Here is a 17,856-nt window from a genome sequence, read left to right as displayed (position 1 = left end):
ATGTATGTATGTATACATACATACATACACGTATGCGTGTGTGTGTGTATATGCATATATATTTATATATATATTGTATGTATATATTATATATATATGTGTATATATATATGCACACACACTCCCCTACATGTGCATGCATGTAGGGGAGTGTGTGTGTGTGTGTGTGCATATATATTTATATATATATGCATATATATATATATATGTGTGTGTGTGTGTGTGCATATATATTTATATATATATATGCACACACTACTCAACATAAGATTTCTTTGTCTCTCCAAGCATTCCCATTTTTATAAAGAGGATTCTTCATCGTGGGACTTTATGTAATGGATGCTTAACTTCAATAAACATTTATGGACAATGTGAATGGTTTCTCCTAATTTCTTTGAGATAGTGCCACATATTTCTTAAGTGAGGCTTCGCCATCATGCATCTAACTTACTAGAGTACTTCAGGATTATCCATATTTGATTTTACATGTTTTCTCAAAATACACACACATATAGCACAACTTTCAATTATTCCACTTACCATTTGATGTTAAGATATATGTAGAGCATAGCAAAAAATAAATAAATAAAATAAGAAGCAATTGTTGTGCATGTGTGCTTTTGTAAGATTCTAACATGGGTATAGCAAGGTCACGAATTTTAAAATTAGTGCAATCTGTCATCACTGATATGACTTGTCCTTGCTCATGAAATTAAACTCAAGATTGGACATATTAAAGCACAAAATTGTAGGACATCTTGATATTTGGTGAGAAAGTTGGTGGACTTCTAATGTTTGGCTAGGTGGTTGTGAACGGACTTTTAATATTTGACTGAAAGATTGTCATTATTAACCGTGAAAGAGAATGGTAGTTCATTGAATTATACATGTGCATGATTGTGATCTTCTTTATTACGATGGCAAGTTTATGCTATTCGTGAAGTTAGTAGACTTCAATGACTTCCTTGTAGTGGCACTAAAATTTTGATGAAATTATTACTTGCAAGCCTATGTACTAGTAAAATTAAAAATGTTAGTAGTACATGGACAATAAGCCTGGAAAATGCATTAAAAATGTAAGCTTTCTAGAGCAATTCAAAATTCAAATAAAGATTCGACTGTGTAATAACACACTGTATGTTTAGTAATAATGCAACATTAAAATTGTTGACAATAAGCATGGAAAATTGCATTAAAAAATTGTAAGCTTTCTAGAGCAATTCAAAATTCAAATAAAGATTTGACTTTGTAATAACACACTATAATTTAGTAATAATGCAACATTCTTATGTGCTTGGAATCTTTGACACAATAGAATGGAGGGTTGGAAATTGCACCTCTCTTTTAGTAATAAAGCAACATTCTTACATGTTTGAAATCTTTGACACAATAGAATGGAGGGTTGGAAATTGTGTGATGAGGCACCTCTCTTTTACAAAATCACTATTTGGGAGGCATGATGTGAAACTTGTACCTAAAATGACATGGAGAGGTTACGAGAGTAGTAGGCCCATTGGATCTACGTGGTAGTGGCCAAGTGGGAGGATTGAAAAGGAAGAGAGGAATATAATGATACATGGAGAGGTTACATGTGTGAGGAAGATGGAGTTTGGCCCATTGGATCTACAACAAGGTAGTGGCCAAGTGGGAGGATTGTAATGGAAGAGAGGAATAAAATGATACTACTCATGAATTTTTCTTACCTCTTTCAAGCTTGTCCTCAACTCTAATGTATTCCTCTTGAATTGTAAAGCCAAGTTGGATGGGGGACCCATATATAACTTTTTCACTATGGTGGTTGACACCACGAAGTTGCACTTGTTAATTTAAGGTGGAGCACATGAACTTTAAAAATTGTTTTTATTTTACCCAAAAAAAATTCTTGTTGGTTAGCAAGATATTTTAGATAGTAGGCCCACACTAGCATTTTTTGTTGTTTATTTCTAGTTAGCATTAGTGTTGTCTAATCTCTTATCATATACATCGTTAGCAAAGAAATAAGGTGCTAACATCATGGATGCCACTTCATTTTGGATTTGGGAATTAATTTAAATATAGGTAGGAAATATGTATAACTTAAATTTGATTTTTTATCTTTTTTTAAAATAGAAAAAGTTATCTTATTATTAGGAAAGGTTAGTTACAAAAAAGAAAAGTGATATGTTGCATGTGTGATTGAACAGGCTAAGAACTGAGAAGTAACCGTTTAGCTGAGTCGAAGAGCTCCAACTTGAAAGGGGCAGTGAGAATTCTCAATTCAGCAACAAACCGCTCTTCCTTCCATTTATGGCGCTGCATATGTGGGCACCATCGAAAGATGATCTGATTTCATGATGCAAACCAGATCTATTGCATCACTGCATAGTGGATCCAAGGCCAGATATTGGCAAGTGCCGGGTTAAGAAAAGTGGTGTCCCCAATAGCGCATGCTCCAAGAAAATTGGTGCTGTGTGCCCCTGCTATCCAGCCACTTCTTTGTGCCTCTCCATAAAGCTTGGGAGGTTGGGCATGCCAAGAATATATTAAATAGATCCTCATTATGAGTGAGGCAGAATGTGCGCGTCAGCAAGATAGGTGCCTAGCTGACAATTCTGTCTCTTGTAGGGAGCTTGAGATACAAGAGCCTCTAGAGAAATACATTAACCCGCAGAGATGGTGTTGTTGACCATAGAGCTACAATGCGACGGGCCCAGGTTCCTATAGAGCTCGGGCATTTCCATCGACGATGAGCCAAGCTGCTATACCAGTGCGTCTGTGGCATGTACAAGTCAGCTCCTTTCAGCTCGGGCATTTCCATCGATGAGCCAAGCTGCTATACCAGTGCGTCTATGGCATGTATAAGTCAGTTCCTTTCAGCTCAAGCGGTTTTCCCTTGTTTTGGTGGCCCAATTTGCAAGCCAATTTTCAGCCTTGAGAATCAATGCAGTTGGCCAAGGGAATGGAAGAGCTTCTGTAGCTTGTAGGGTAGCAAGAGCAAGTGGAGTAAGACTAAATCGATGAACTATAATGTCCCAATCCATCCATTGGGCAGTGTTGCTGTCCCCTAGATCATTCCATGTTTGCATTCTCTTTTTGTGCAATTTTTGAGTCTGATTTTAACATTCCTTAGTGCTTGCAGCTTGCCATTGTCCATGTTGCACATCGACCACCAGATGCTTACATCCAGTGCCCCATCACCGGCGGTGAGAGGTCGTTGGCCCTTCCACTGGAGCCTAGTGAATAATTTCTGCCACCCAGCCACAAGACCATTCACTAGAGTTGATTGCTTGACTATGCACTTGCCTCTTGAGGCGAGCCTTTGCTTCCAAGATAGGTTTGGCCATCGCCCAAGTAGGCGAGAGGCATTCTGGATGAAATATCTAGTGATTGCTCCCCATGGGCGCCTTGTCTCAATCCTATGTAGCCATTTAGCATGAGAGTTTGAGCTCACTTGAAGATTAGCGATTCCCAACCCTCCTTTCTGTTTAGGGGAGTAGACTTGTGCCCATGATATTGAGTGCCAACTCTTTCCCTCTGCTCTTTCCCTCTGCTCTTCTCCTCCAGAGGAAGTCCCGAAAGAGTTTGTTAATCTTACCCTCTGCTCCAGAGGAAGTCCTGAAAGAGTTTGTTAATCTTACCCCAATCTGACTCTTGGAGAATGCACAATAAGAGGCAAGGTATGCCGTTTAAGATGAAAATACATGCTTGAGTACCACCAGGCGCCCAGTGAATGACAAGTAGGCCTTGCTCTAGTGTACTATTTACCCTATAGTCGGGGAAAAAACCAATCAAGCCTTTGCTTGTTTCTAATGTCCATTCTTATAGGACAGCCCAACAGTCTAAGAGGGGTGCCATGGGGGATCCATTTCAAGTCGTATTTGAGATCCCACAGTTGTCTATCTCCTCTGTCCAGTAATGAAATCCTCTGGCCCTATAATATGCTTTATCCAGATCCAAATTGCCAGCATGAAATCCCATCTGACCCTATCATATGCTTTATCCAGATCCAAATTGAGAAGCATGTATGGTTGATTAAGAGAGTGCATAGTTAATAACACATTGAACATTAAGAACTGCCTCATGTATCTGTTGTCCGTGTGCATGAACCCAAATTGATTAGGGTCAACCACTCTAGGAAGAAGGAATTTCATCCTAAGAGCTATGGCTTTGGCAAACAACTTATATGAGGTGTTCAGCATGGTGAGTGGCCACCAATCCCCGACTCTTAGCCTATGAGCTCTCTTCGGGATAAGCTTTATGTGGCCCCATACCTCCGGGGAGAGCTCCCCCCTTTGATAGGCTTCATTAATCATAGCACATAGGTCAGCCTTGATAAGCTACCCAAAAGTGCCAATAAAATTCTATGGCCTGCTGACCGTCCGGAACCGGGGTCTTTTCATTGCCCATTTTACTGGCAACATACCTTAACTCATCTTTTGTGAACAACCTATTCAACACTGTGAGGGATGATCGATCATTTGAGGTGGATATTCTTGACAAGAAGTTATCCAGTTGCTCCGAGTATCCATCCTCAAGGGTGGGTGTGGCTCGGCTGACAAGGTAGTAAAGAGGGAGGCTATCTCTTTTTCATCTTGAGTGAGGGAACCATCTGGTTTCTGTACCCTACTTATTCTTTCCTGTTGGTGTCTCTCTCCTGTTTGGAAGATTAAGATGGTTGGGGTGTCACCCTTAGCCAGCCATCGTGTGTGCGAGAGAGGATTTTGATAGCTTCGTCCTTGTTGTTGGCTTGTGTAGGTAGGAATCTAGATTACAAATCAGTGTGGTATTGATTTCATCAAGGCCCTCCTGTTGCATTGCATGCATAAGATTTGCTCTCAATCCTTCAACCACTAGATTTCTGACTCTTCCAATCTGGGCCCGCGCCTTGCCGTATTTTTAACAGAAGTTTGTGGTGTATCGGATGCATCTCTCCCATTTGTCTTGTGGGGGCCCACTTGGGCTCTTGTTGCCTCCGACGCTCTAAACACTCCCTCATCAAACTTAGGTTTCCCCAGGTGAGAGATATTCAGTTTGAAGGGGGAAGGAGAGTTTATGCATGGAGCAGAGGTTGGCTATCAAATGAGACCATGATGGGGGAATGGTCTGAGCATCCTTGATTAGATCTATCTAAACAGGCAACTCTCTAGTCTTGCACACCAATTGCTTGTTGGTCCATGTGTATCTGCCTACATCAGCAGTTTTGCATGTGGTTTTGGCATCAACCCAATCACACTTCTGATGGCATGTTCTTCATGTGTCTGTCTCTGCCAGGCATGTATCATTTTTTGGATGAGACCGATCCTCTACAGACTCAACCATATTGAAATCTCCTATCAAGATTGCATCCTCCCCTTTCAGTGTTATGCCCAGTCTGTCCCACAAAGTTTCCTTCTCTACAGAATCGTTAGGAGTGTAAACATTACACGTAGTAAACTGAGTAGAAGCATTGGTTACCTTCCAAATCTGAGTATGACCATCTTCTTCTTTGAAAACCTCCGTGCACGACCATCCCATTCTAAGGAGAATCGTCATATCTCCGGCTTGGGTGTAGGAGTGTTAGTGTAGAAAGAAGTTCCACGCCTCTCACGAGATTGAGGGGGCAATCGCTGCCAGTTTTCAGTTCCACGCCTCTCACGAGATTGAGGGGGCAGTCGCTGCCAGTTAGTGTAGAAAGAAGTTCCACGCCTCTCACGAGATTGAGGGGGCAATCGCTGCCAGTTTTCAGTTCCTGCAAACATAATATGTGAGCGTGCCATGCATCGAACAGGCCTAAAACCTCTCCTCTCTTTCGACTAGAGCACATCCCCAGATGTTTCAGGAGATAATTTTTATATATGTGTGCAGAGTCATGTTAATCATCTTGAGACATGTCCAGCTCAATCGGCTCAAGGGCTACCAAAGCATCATACTTATTGCCTAGAATGAGGCTTTGTCCTTTAGCCCGAGCTTCTTTCTTGAGCGAGCCCTGTGGGGGGATATTAGGGTTGGTGGGTCAGGTTGTTCTTACCTGCCACACCTGAACCTTGGTCTTGATGGGGCTCTTCGTCTCTCTTCCTCGACGATTATACCATTGGATTCGGGGCCGCATGTGTCGGAGTTGCATCAAAGGGGATTGGAGACGTGTTGTTGCTCTTCTTAGTTTCTTCACTAGCGTTGGAGCTAGTGCTGCGACGATTGGGTTGTGGGCAGTCCTTGGCAAAGTGGCTGGCTTGTTGCACTTGTATAGCAGGAGTCTAGGAATGTACCAAATCATACAGAGATGTTGAATTGGATGCCTTCCGGTGTCATAAAGCACCAGGACATCTGGGATGTCGTTTCATCTGTCCCAGAGAATGCAGCACCGCCTTAGCCCGCGGCCTAGTGGAGGGGTGTAGAGCACTTTGCCCAAAACCCCCACCATTGTGGGGACCTCCGTCCATAAGTAATATGGTAGGTCAGGAAAGCTAATCCACACCGGGCATTCATTTTGCAAAACACGTTTAGGTCTGAAAGCACGATACCAGGGGGGATGATGTGTACCAAGTTGCCATTGTAGCACGGGACCACTGCATAGATGCTATCTCTTTGTGCCCTTGATTCCACTTGAACCTGAAAGAAGCCTTTTCCAGCGAAGTAATAGTGGGCCAAAGGGGCCTTACCTTGGAAAACTGTGGGGAACCACCATTTAAACTCCTTCTCCAATGGGATACACCATGTGAAGTACAGATAAGCCCCACACACCATGGCTCGCTTGAACTCGAGGCAAATACGGTCCATAGGGAGAGTGACTCGTGTGGTGAAGACCTTCTTGGGGGTAGAGGGTGAGAGGTCATCAGTAAGATTGGTCTTTGTGGTGTGGAGGTCTACAGCAATAGCATCCTAAAGACTCTGCATGATGGTGGCGTCCACTGCTCCGAAAGACAATGTGTTAGCATACGAACGAGGGTGGGCCATTGGGTTTTGATAGTCCATGTTGAAAGATGACAGCATCGGTACAATTGCTGTAGCAAGATCCGACAGAATCAGATCCGTAGCATGCTGACCAGCCAGGTGTCCATCTGTGTGTGCCAGTGCTAGTCCCGAGCGGTGTGGGTGTGCGCCATAAGGAGAGTATTGAATCCGATTAGCTGACATGCACCAACTGTTACTGCAACTCAAACTTTGGGTGGGGCGATGGCGGATGGTGCAACGACCGAGGCCTGCCAAGCCGATGGCCCTAGGGTTAGCAACGTTTGCAGTACGGGTTGGCCCTAGGGTTAGCAGCATTGACCAACCCTACTTGCAATCAATGCCGCCATTGGCCCTTTAAGTGGGAGATGCTCTCATTGAATGAACATTATTTGAAAGAATTTTATTGTGGTGGGTTTTTTCCATGCCGTCCCTTAGATTTGAATATTTTTCAAATTCATCTCGTGAGAAATAAATTATAGTATTAGATTCAAAATTCAAAACGAGGTGTCAAGGTGTGTCTTTGCGGAAGAAGCAGGCAACGTGGCACATGGAAGTGGGCCCGTTTTGAAGTGGCAGGCCGTTTTTGAAACGGTTGACTTTTTCACATTTACAACTGGCATGCCTAAATCAAAATTTGAAAGTACTTTATTTGTGTTTATTGCCACGTGGAATGAATGTCATGTGACAAGCCTTCCTACGTGAGCAACAAGTGTGTTCTTAAAATGGCAGCTGGCATATATTGCCTTGTTAAAGCAGTGACACACTTTTTCTTTTGTCATGTGGAAATGATTGTATGGTCATCTATTTGTTGATGTAGGAAAGCAGGTGAATTTTGTAAGTGTGTAGTCGATGACATGGCAAGTCTGTCCTCGCAAATTGGGGTCGTTAAGGCGTTTAGGATGCCAGGCGGCAAGGGGGTTGTCTCCCTTTCTTATATTTGGAGGAAAACCATCCTCTTCCCCTACTTGCCTTCCTGGCGAAAGGGGCCAAAGTCTCTCTGCAAAGTCTCCACCACAGCCTCAATCTCTCTCTCTGCATACATGCCATAACTTAGCATTGTCCATTGCTTTGTGGAAGAAACTATACATACATCATGCTTTTGTCTTTCATATGCATCTAGCTTGTAAAGGCCATGAGACAAAGTGCAAAAGTAATAATTGTATTACCATCACTACAATCATGGACAATACATTTGTCATCCATAAATTAAACTATTAAGCTAGCCTTAGTAATGGTGGAGATAGATAACAAGCTCTCCTTAATCCCTGGTACATATAATACATATGAGAGCATGAATTTACAGTAGTGAACAATTTTACCAACTCCTTTTAGATGATCTAAGGAGTTGTTTGCCCATGTAACAGTGTTTCCCCGTGGAGAAGATTCAAGTGATGAGTACAAATTGCGATGAGAAGTAAAAGCTCAAGGGACCACACAGTGAGATGATAGATACATAATGAGTGTGTGCTGTACAAAGATGATAAGTATACCCTAAGCTGGGTGTATGATAGCATTTGGGAAAAAACCTCCTAAAGAGGGAAAAGTGTCACGTATACCCTAAGCTGGGTGTATGATAGCATTTGGGAAAAAACCTCCTAAAGAGGGAAAAGTGTCCCGGTTGGTCCTAGTGTGTTCACACACATCACTACCAAATATGGCTACATTGGTCAGGATACCACAAGGGACTTTATTAGTACTTTCTACCCTGCCCATTGGCTTGAGGGTAGTATGGTGATAGCTTTTGGTACACCACCAAAAATCCAGTCAATAGATGTTCAATGACCTCATTGATAAAATGGGAGCCTCGTTAACCAGCTCTAAGGGAGACCCAAACCTTGATATAATATGCTGGTATAAGAATTTAACAATTGTACGAGTATCTATCTTTTGGGTGGCTTTTACTTCTACCCACTTTGTGGAATAGCTAGTGGCAACGATCATATACCGGGCTTGCATTTGTCGCGTAGCTAGGCTAATAGGTACAACGAAGTCTATTCCCCATTTATCAAAAGGTTGTTGCACAATGATCGGAACTAAAGGCACTCTATCTTATCCATGGAGAATGTTAAAGTGTTGGTATTAATCACTCTAGGGCATCACCAAACATGGTTGGCCACCATAACCCTACTTCCAAGATATTTCTCGTTATTACTTTGCATGCAAAATGTCTACACCAGTGATTCTACTTTGAGCTTCTTCTAAAATGGTCAAGAGCTCATCCTCCCTGACACACCTCTCAGCACGCAATATTTGAAAGTCCTGTACAGTTGACCCGCTATCATACGTTGGCGCATCATATCCTTGTTTAATGGCTTATTCTTGGGGAATCCATAGGCAAGATACTCAAAGATGTCTTCACTCCACTTCTGTACCAAATCTAATTTGAACAGTGCAACATTTGGTAGTTCATCATCTCAACACCAATGGGCAAGTTCTCCATTAGGTATTCTCCACGTGTGGTCTACCATTATAGATGTTGTGAACCTTTCCTTACTATGACAATAAAGTCAAACTTCATCAATAATAACCAGCAAGGTAATTCGCCCAATCATGCAAGGTTTGTTGAGAAGATACAACAAAGTTTGATGATCCACTCGGTTGTGGTATAATTCATCTCAGCTTCATTGAGTTGTCCACTCACAAACCAAATTGGGTCATCTAATTTATGTTCTCCTGGTTGTGCCAAAATAAACCTAATTGCAAAGTTTGATGCATCAATATGCACATGGAACATGATATCCCAATTTGGTGGTCTCAAGATAGGTGCACTAGCTAATGCCCTCCTTCAATTTATCATAAGCCTATTGACACTCCTCAGTCTATGAAAGACAATAAAAATCTTATACAATGGCGTGGAAATATTATCATAGAACACATTGACCCTCCAATAATAGCCTACATGACCCATAAATTGTTGTACCCCCTTGTAGTTGGTGTTGGTGGTGGCAATTCTAGAATGAGTTTTACCTTACTATCATATGTTAGAAATCCCATTCTTGGACACTATATGTCCCAATATCACTCCATGCTTTACCCAAAATTGGTATTTTAAAGGGTTTAAGGATATTCGACACAATCAACACCTTTCAAACACTTTTCTTAGGCAAGAAAATTGCTCCATCGATTTGCGAATGCACACAAAGATCATTAACGTAAACACCTCCAGCCATTTTTATTGAGGTAGTGTGTGGAATCCTTGTGGATCATCCTTTTCCCCTTTATGTAATCTATGGACTTTGTGCATGTCCACCTTGTTATACCAGTCCGTTGGCTTAACTTGCATAATCATGGAGGTAGCCATATAGGACTTCTCCAACTTGGGATAGAAAAATTGGCTCCATTATTCTTGACCTTTTGGTAGGTAAGTACATGTCGGAGAAATCAAACTTTTTTGGAGAAGGGTGTGCATTTACTTCCGAAGGGCAGGCAATGGGTATCCCAAATGAGCTTCTTCGTAATAATGAGGATGGGTCTCTTGGTTCCATCAATACCTGTGACCATGCCTCTCTTAGAGCCCTGATGCTAGAAACTCGACACATAGCTTGGTGTTGACCCCGCATTGCACTGCCTTTGCCAGATTACCAAGCCTTGTTTTCTCCATCTTCTCCTTCACCTCAATGTCATTCACTAGCTACATGCATCCCGGTGAATGAGACTGAAAGTAAACCTTTTATCCACCATCTCGATGTGGTTGAGGATGGTGCCATGGCACTGGTCTATGAGTGATTGTCGTCTTTGCCTTTCCCTTGGGGGTATAGTCATCTTCTTCCAAGAGAAGTGAAATTCACCTATCAAAGTCAATAGACATCTAGAAGCTATAAATTTGCCTCATACCATATAATAATGATGTTTGTAAGGTATTTTCTATTAAATTGAATAGTGACCTTAATTTTATATGTATGTATGTATGTATACATACATACATACACATATGTGTGTATGTGTGTGTGTGTGTGTATGCATATATATTTATATATATATGGTATGTATATATATTATATATATGTATGTATGTATGTATATATATAAATATAAATATAAATAAATATATATATATATGCATGTATATATATATACATGTATATGTGTGTGTGTGTGCGCGCGCGCGCACACACATATATATTTATACACACACACCCCTACATGTGCATGCATATATGTATGTGTATGTGTGTGTGTGTGTTTGTATATGTATATGTATGTGTGTTTATATATGCACACACCTACATATGCACGTATGTGTGTGTGTGTGTGTACAACATCTTTCTATGTTCTCAAGGTCTTGGGTCAGAACTATATGTCTTTTTATTGGATGAAGTTTTTTAGCTCCCCATATAACACACACTACTCAACATAAGATTTATTTGTCTCTCCAAGCATTCCCATTTTGATAATGAGGATTCTTCATCATGGGGCTTTATGTAATGAATGCTTGACTTCAATAAACATTTATGGACAATGTGAATGGTTTTTCCTAATTTCTTTGACATAGTGCCACATATTTCACCATCATGAGTCTAACTTATTAGAGTACTTTAGGATTATCCATCTTTGATTTTACATGTTTTCTCAAAATACACACACACATAGCACAACTTTCAATTATTCCACTTACCATTTAATGTTAAGATATATGTAGAGCATAGCAAAGAAAAAATAAAAAAAATAAGAAGCAATTATTGTGCATGTGTGCTTTTGTAAGATTCTAACATGGGTATAGCAAGGTCACGAATTTTAAAATTAGTGCAATCTGTCACCCATATGACTTGTCCTTACTCATGAAATTAAACTCAAGGTTGGACATATTAAACTCAAGGTTGGACATATTAAAGCACAAAATTGTAGGACATCTTGATATTTGGAGAGACAGTTGGTAGACTTCTAATGTTTGGCTAGGTGGTTGGTGGATGGACTTCTAATATTTGATTGAAAGATTCTCATCATTAACCGTGAAAGAGACTAGTAGTTCATTGAATTATACATGTGCATGATTGTGATCTTCTTTACGATGGCAAGTTTATGCTATTCGTGAAGTTAGTAGACTTCACTGACTTCCTTGTGGTGGCAGCACTAAAATTTTGATGAAATTATTACTTGCAAGTCTATGTACTACTAACATTAAAAATGTTAGTAGTTCATGGACAATAAGCTTGGAAAACACATTAAAAATGTAAGCTTTCTAGAGCAATTCAAAATTCAAATAAAGATTAGACTTTGTAATAACACACTGTATGGGTGGTAATAATGCAACATTAAAAATGTTGACAATAAGCATGGAAAATTGCATTAAAAAATTGTAAGCTTTCTAGAGCAATTCAAAATTCAAATGAAGATTTGACTTTGTAATAACAGACTATAATTTAGTAATAATGCAACATTCTTACATGCTTGGAATCTTTGACACAATAGAATGGAGGGTTGGAAATTGCACCTCTCTTTTAGTAATAATGCAACATTCTTACCTGCTTGGAATCTTTGACACAATAGAATGGAGGGTTGGAAATTGCGTGATGAGGCACCTCTCTTTTACAAAATCGCTATTTGGGAGGCATGACGTGAAACTCGTAACTAAAATGACATGGAGAGGTTAAAAGAGTAGTAGGCCCATTGGATCTACCTCTGGTAGTGGCCAAGTGGGAGGATTGAAAAGGAAGAGAGGAATATAATGATACATGGAGAGGTTACAAGCGCGAGGAAGATGGAGTTTGGCCTATTGGATCTACAGGGTAGTGGCCAAGTGGGAGGATTGTAATGGAAGAGAGGAATAAAATGATACTACTCATGAATTTTTCTCACCCCTTTCAAGCTTGTCCTCAACTCTAATGTATTCCTCTTGACTTGTAAGGCCTAGTTGGATGTATATAACTTTTTCACTATGGCTGACACGAAGTTACACCTTTAAAAATTGCTTTTATTTTACAAAATTTTTTTTTATTGTTAGCAAGATATTTTAGATAGTAGGCCTACACTAGCATTTTTTGTTGTTTATTTCTAGTTAGCATTTTTTGTTGTCTAATCTCTTTATCATATACATCGTTAGCAAAGAAAGAAGGTGCTCTAACATCATGGATGCCACTTCATTTTGGATTTATCTTCTATTTGGGAATTAATTTAAATATAGGTAGGAAATATGTATAACTTAAATTTCATGTTTTATCTTCTATTTTAGTTGCAATGCCGCCATTGGCCCTTTTTAGGGGGAGATGCTCTCATTGAACGAACGTTATTTGAAAGAATTTTATTGTGGTGGGTTTTTTCCACCCTTAGATTTGAATATTTTTCAAAATCATCGTTCAAAAAAAAGAAATTCAAAACAAGGGTAGTGGGCCCGGCCGTTTGAAACGGTTGACTTTTTCATCTTTACAGCTGGCGTGTCCGAATAGTACTTTGCCAAACACATTTGTGTTTGTTGTCACGTGGAATGAATGTCGTGGCAAGCCTGCCTACGTGAGCAACAAGTGTGTTCTTAAAATGACAGCTGGCATATATTGCCTTGTTAAAGCAGCGGCACACTTTTTCTTTTGCCACGTGGAGATGATTGTATGGTCATCTGTTGCTGATGCAGGAAAGCAGGTGAATTTTGTAAGCGTGTAGTCGATGACGTGGTAACTCTGCCGCAATTGGGGCCGTTAAGGCGTTTAGGACGCCAGGCGGCAAAGGCGTCGTCTCCCTTTCTTATATTTGGAGGAAAACCATCTCTTCCCTTACTTGCCTTCCTGGCGGAAGGGGCCGAAGGCTCTCTGCAGGGCCTCGGCCACAGCCTCAATCTCTCTCTTCACCTTCATTTCTCCCCCCCCCCCCCCCCCCTCTCTCAGCCTCTCTCTCTGTACAAAGAATAGGCCTCTCCCCCCCCCCCTCTCCCTCTCTCTCTCTCTCTCTCTCTCTCATTTTGTGCATGTGTGCGCCTCTGCGCAGAGAGCTCTCCTCGAATGAAGGAGAGAACTGCTCACAATCTTCCTCGATGCCCAAACACGGGCATCTCTGCGCTTGAGAAAGACGCAGCAGACCTTTACCTGCCCTTTTCTGAAGAAGACCAGAAGGCGAGGGGCTCCTCCGAGGTGCCCAAGCCCTTCGCGGCATTCGGCTCCTTCAGGCAGAAACATGGAGACCTGTTTAGGCAAAATCAGGCCCGCAGTGGCCTCTCTATTGAAGCTCCGGCTAAGCTGGAATCGGGGTCAACTGGAGGGGGCCACAGAGGTGCCCTCTCTCAAACCCCAGTGACTTCGTCGATAGGCTGCAGCCGGCCGGCCATGGCGATGGCCATGGCCAACCCCAAGCAGCACCATCACCACAGGCTCCAGCACAGAGATAGGTCTTTCTCCACAGATCTTGACCGTGAAGAAGCCTGGGAACGCAAGAAGGAGCAGTATTTTCTTGAAGAAGAAGAAGGTGATAATGGTGGTAGTGAAGAGTATGATGCTGATGAGGGTTTCTATGATGATTTGTGTGAAAATGATGATGAAAATCATGGTGAAAGCAATGATAGTCATGGTGTTTGTGGCCATCCTTTTGTACTACGTGTTGATGGCCGTCCTGGTGATGATGGCATTGAAAAAGCAAGCAAAAGGGTGCCTGGCTACAAAAAGAAGCGATGTTCCAGACCACCTAACAAGCCGCTGCTAAGAACAAGAACCAAGAGCTTGACAGATGAGGACATGGAAGAGCTCAGAGGCTCCATTGACCTCGGCTTTGGGTTCAGATACAGTGAGAGATGCAACTTGAAAGGCACACTTCCTGCCCTGGAGCTTTATTATGCCATCAATCGGAGCTTTGTTGATGCGAAGTGCCACTCTTCGCCTGTTTCCCCCCTTGATGGAAATGCACTGGCTCGGACCAACAGTGCAGGCAGCACTTCCAATGAGATTTGGCGTGTCTCCAGCCCAGGTTAGTGCTTTTTAACTCTCACAGTTGACTTGGTTATATTCAGAGTAGAGCATCTCCAATGTGGCCTTTTTCATATTCTACACAGAGGATTGTTGAGGCCCTTATGAAGTCTGACACGGTAAAAAGTCCTTGAAATATGAACGCATGTCTGCTGCTTCATGAGGCCATTTTAGGATAATCTCAACCGTGAAGTGTCCTTCTGAACGCAGGTGACCATCCTAGCCAGGTTAAGACACGGCTACGACATTGGGCTCAGGCGGTGGCATGTTCTGTCAAGCAGGGGTTCTAGCATGATGCCATTCAAAGCTGAGTAGTGCCGCATGGGCTCCCTAGAAGTAATTCATTTAAGAGATTCAGTAATTTAACATGAATTTTATGAGGTTTTCAGAGGCATATTATGCGTAGTTGGTAGAGATTTCAAGTAAATTCTTATGGACTATTGTTTATGTTTCTATTATTTATAAAGGTATATTTCTGCTTAGGTAGCAGGTGGTAGGGTGGGTCTTATTTATTCTTCCATTGTTAAGGAGTTGTGTATCTACCTCTTGACCATTGCTTAAGGCAAACAATTATGCAACTTTTTGGGGTGTTTGTTTATGTTTTATATGTTCTGGTGATGTGGATTGTAGTGGTGTAGAGCTTTGATCAATTTGAACATAGTTGCCAAATTTTGTACGCTGCTACTCCGACAGCAGGGTCAACTTTTAAGCTATATTGAGTGATGAGCAATTCTAATGTTGGGCACTGAACTTTTCAACTGTATTTTTGCATGTTCGAATTATGCCCTCATACTTCTTGCTTGTCAGGGAGGATGAGCATGAAGTGTGTATGTGTATGTGTGTGTGGGGGGTGGGGGGTGGGGGGGGGATATGTTTCTGCTTGCTAGTGTTTCTTTTCATGATATTATGCCAACGATTATTTGGCATTGTTTTGAAGTCGGTGCGTTAAAAGGTACAATGGAGACTGTTATTAGAGGTGTCACCAATTCTTTAAAAGTGCAATGGGCATGTTATTAGAGGTGTCACCAATCCTTTAAAGGTGCAATGGGTATGTTATTAGAGGAGGGATGCTTTACAGGGGAAGAAATGGAAAGTTTTTATGCATTTTTAAGGTGGTTGCACAGGGATGCTTTACAGGGGAAGAAATGGAAAGTTTTTATGCATTTTTAAGGTGGTTGCACGGTGCGTGAGAATTGTAATAACTACTATAAGTGTATGGTTTCATGTACATGTAAGTACAAGTCTCTCCTGCACCATGAGGCTGGTAGGTACTACTATAAGTACATGCTTTCATGGGAACTTGTATGGTTTACATGTAAGTACAAGACTCTTCATGTTTTCATGTGAATGCATGAGAATTGTAATAACAACCATAAGTGTATGGTTTCGTGTACATATAAGTACAAGTCTCTTCTGCACCATGAGCCTTGTAGCTACTACTTTAAGTACATGCTTTCATGTGAACTTTCTAGTAAAGTCTAGAGCGCAGTTTTAGTTAATACAGAACGTGAAACTGAAATTGCAACGTTCCAATGCTTTAAGAGTGAGTGTTAATGAAAATTTTTGAAGCGGTTTCTTAGACTGAAGATAAATGGTAATAAAGATAAAATGCCTGTTATACCATTGCAAGTATAAGGTAAGGTAGAAGTCTCTAGGTCTTATCCTAGCCTTTGCATTGTTAGGGAAGTCCAGGACTACGTGTGTTTATTTTGCAACTGCACGTGTACGAAAATCAATTCAAAATAACGAGAGATGTTAACCATAGTCATGTCTGCAGAGATAGCTACGGTATGACCATCAATGCATACCTTGGCACTAGATATCATAAAATTACATTAAAAGAGCCAATTAAGCACTAATCAGATGAAATCTGGCATTGTAGTATGGGCAAGAAATCCGTACATTTTGGGTTGTACAATCCATTTACATTGCAATCAGGGCACCTTATCACTTCCTTTTCTTTATTTACAATCTTGCAGCTTCCACTGCATTCAAAGCAAGGCACAAAGCCTGGCATCTCTACAGCCATCGCAGTCTCTACCTGAGGTGTGATCAATGGGTGATCTTTTAAACAAATCAACAAGCTTGCTTTACTTCCGTATCTCTGCCGCCCCAACTATATGCTTGCCTTTGATGAACAACCTTGACACTGTCGCCACTCTTTGCATGAGAACTCGCTTAGCTCATTTCTGTACTCCAAATGCATGGATACATCCCTCTCGTCCATGGATACCCCAAAGCTCAACATAATTTCTTTCACTTTGTTGATGCAATCCTCATAGGTTTTCCTTATCCAGGTGGGCAGACTTGCACAAAGCTCTCCAGAGGGCTATGCTTTGTTGTTAGTAGTTTTAGTAGAAACACTGGTCTTTGGGAGAACTTGACCTTGTTGATTCAATGGGCTTTCTTCTGATTCAGCCTCTTCATGTGCCCCAATAATCCTCCAATCATATTTCTGAAAGATGAGTGAGAGACTTCTTGTAGGACCCCAAGAAATCAACATCAAAAAATGCATTGTCTTTGCTTATTACCCCATTCTGAGGAGCCAAAGTCACCTTCTGATCATCACCCTTTGGCATATCCTTTGTAGCAGGACATCCCCTCTAACACACTACTGCATTTGTAATAACCCCTAAACCAACAGCAACAAAGGTGAACTTAGCAAATTACCATGTAAAAAGGATCCCAAAACACTACCAACCTTGTATAATACCATCATGTACATGGTCCACATTACTTTCTGTAACAATAATACGTTTGTGGTGATGAACGTTCTTGTGCCAACTTGAATCGAATCATGTCATTTTAGGCATACCTTTTTTTGTCCATCAACCATTGTTTAAAAAATTGGGAGAACTGGGGTTGTGGTGGTGTGCTTGGGTGCTCGTCAAAATGTCTACTCTTCATATAGGGGGCCTTATAAAATACAACACATTTCAGTAATTGCAATGACAACATGAGGGTGGATCATTGAAAAAATTCTTTTTTAATACCCCTCTCAATTTTCACCCATACATGAACTACCTCTTTGGTACAATTCCAACCGATCAAGATAGTGCTCCAG

At 41.2% G+C, this 17,856-nt stretch overlaps 1 protein-coding gene across 1 annotated transcript; it reads left to right on the top strand.

The window, feature by feature from the left end:
* The first annotated feature begins 13,590 nt into the window (after nt 1–13,590).
* On the top strand, nt 13,591–15,274 carry LOC147641091 (uncharacterized). Its single transcript, XM_086817979.1, has 2 exons — nt 13,591–14,793; nt 15,003–15,274. Exons 1-2 carry the CDS (start codon nt 13,839–13,841, stop codon nt 15,080–15,082), a joined length of 1,035 nt encoding a protein of 344 aa, XP_086674105.1. The 5' UTR covers nt 13,591–13,838; the 3' UTR covers nt 15,083–15,274.
* Nucleotides 15,275–17,856: the final 2,582 nt, after the last annotated feature.

This window comes from Cibotium barometz, chromosome 2 (assembly GCF_041138505.1).
Source record: "Cibotium barometz isolate CiBa-2024 chromosome 2, ASM4113850v1, whole genome shotgun sequence".
NCBI classification, from domain to species: domain Eukaryota; kingdom Viridiplantae; phylum Streptophyta; class Polypodiopsida; order Cyatheales; family Cibotiaceae; genus Cibotium; species Cibotium barometz.
This window is presented reverse-complemented; position numbering and strand designations above follow the sequence as displayed.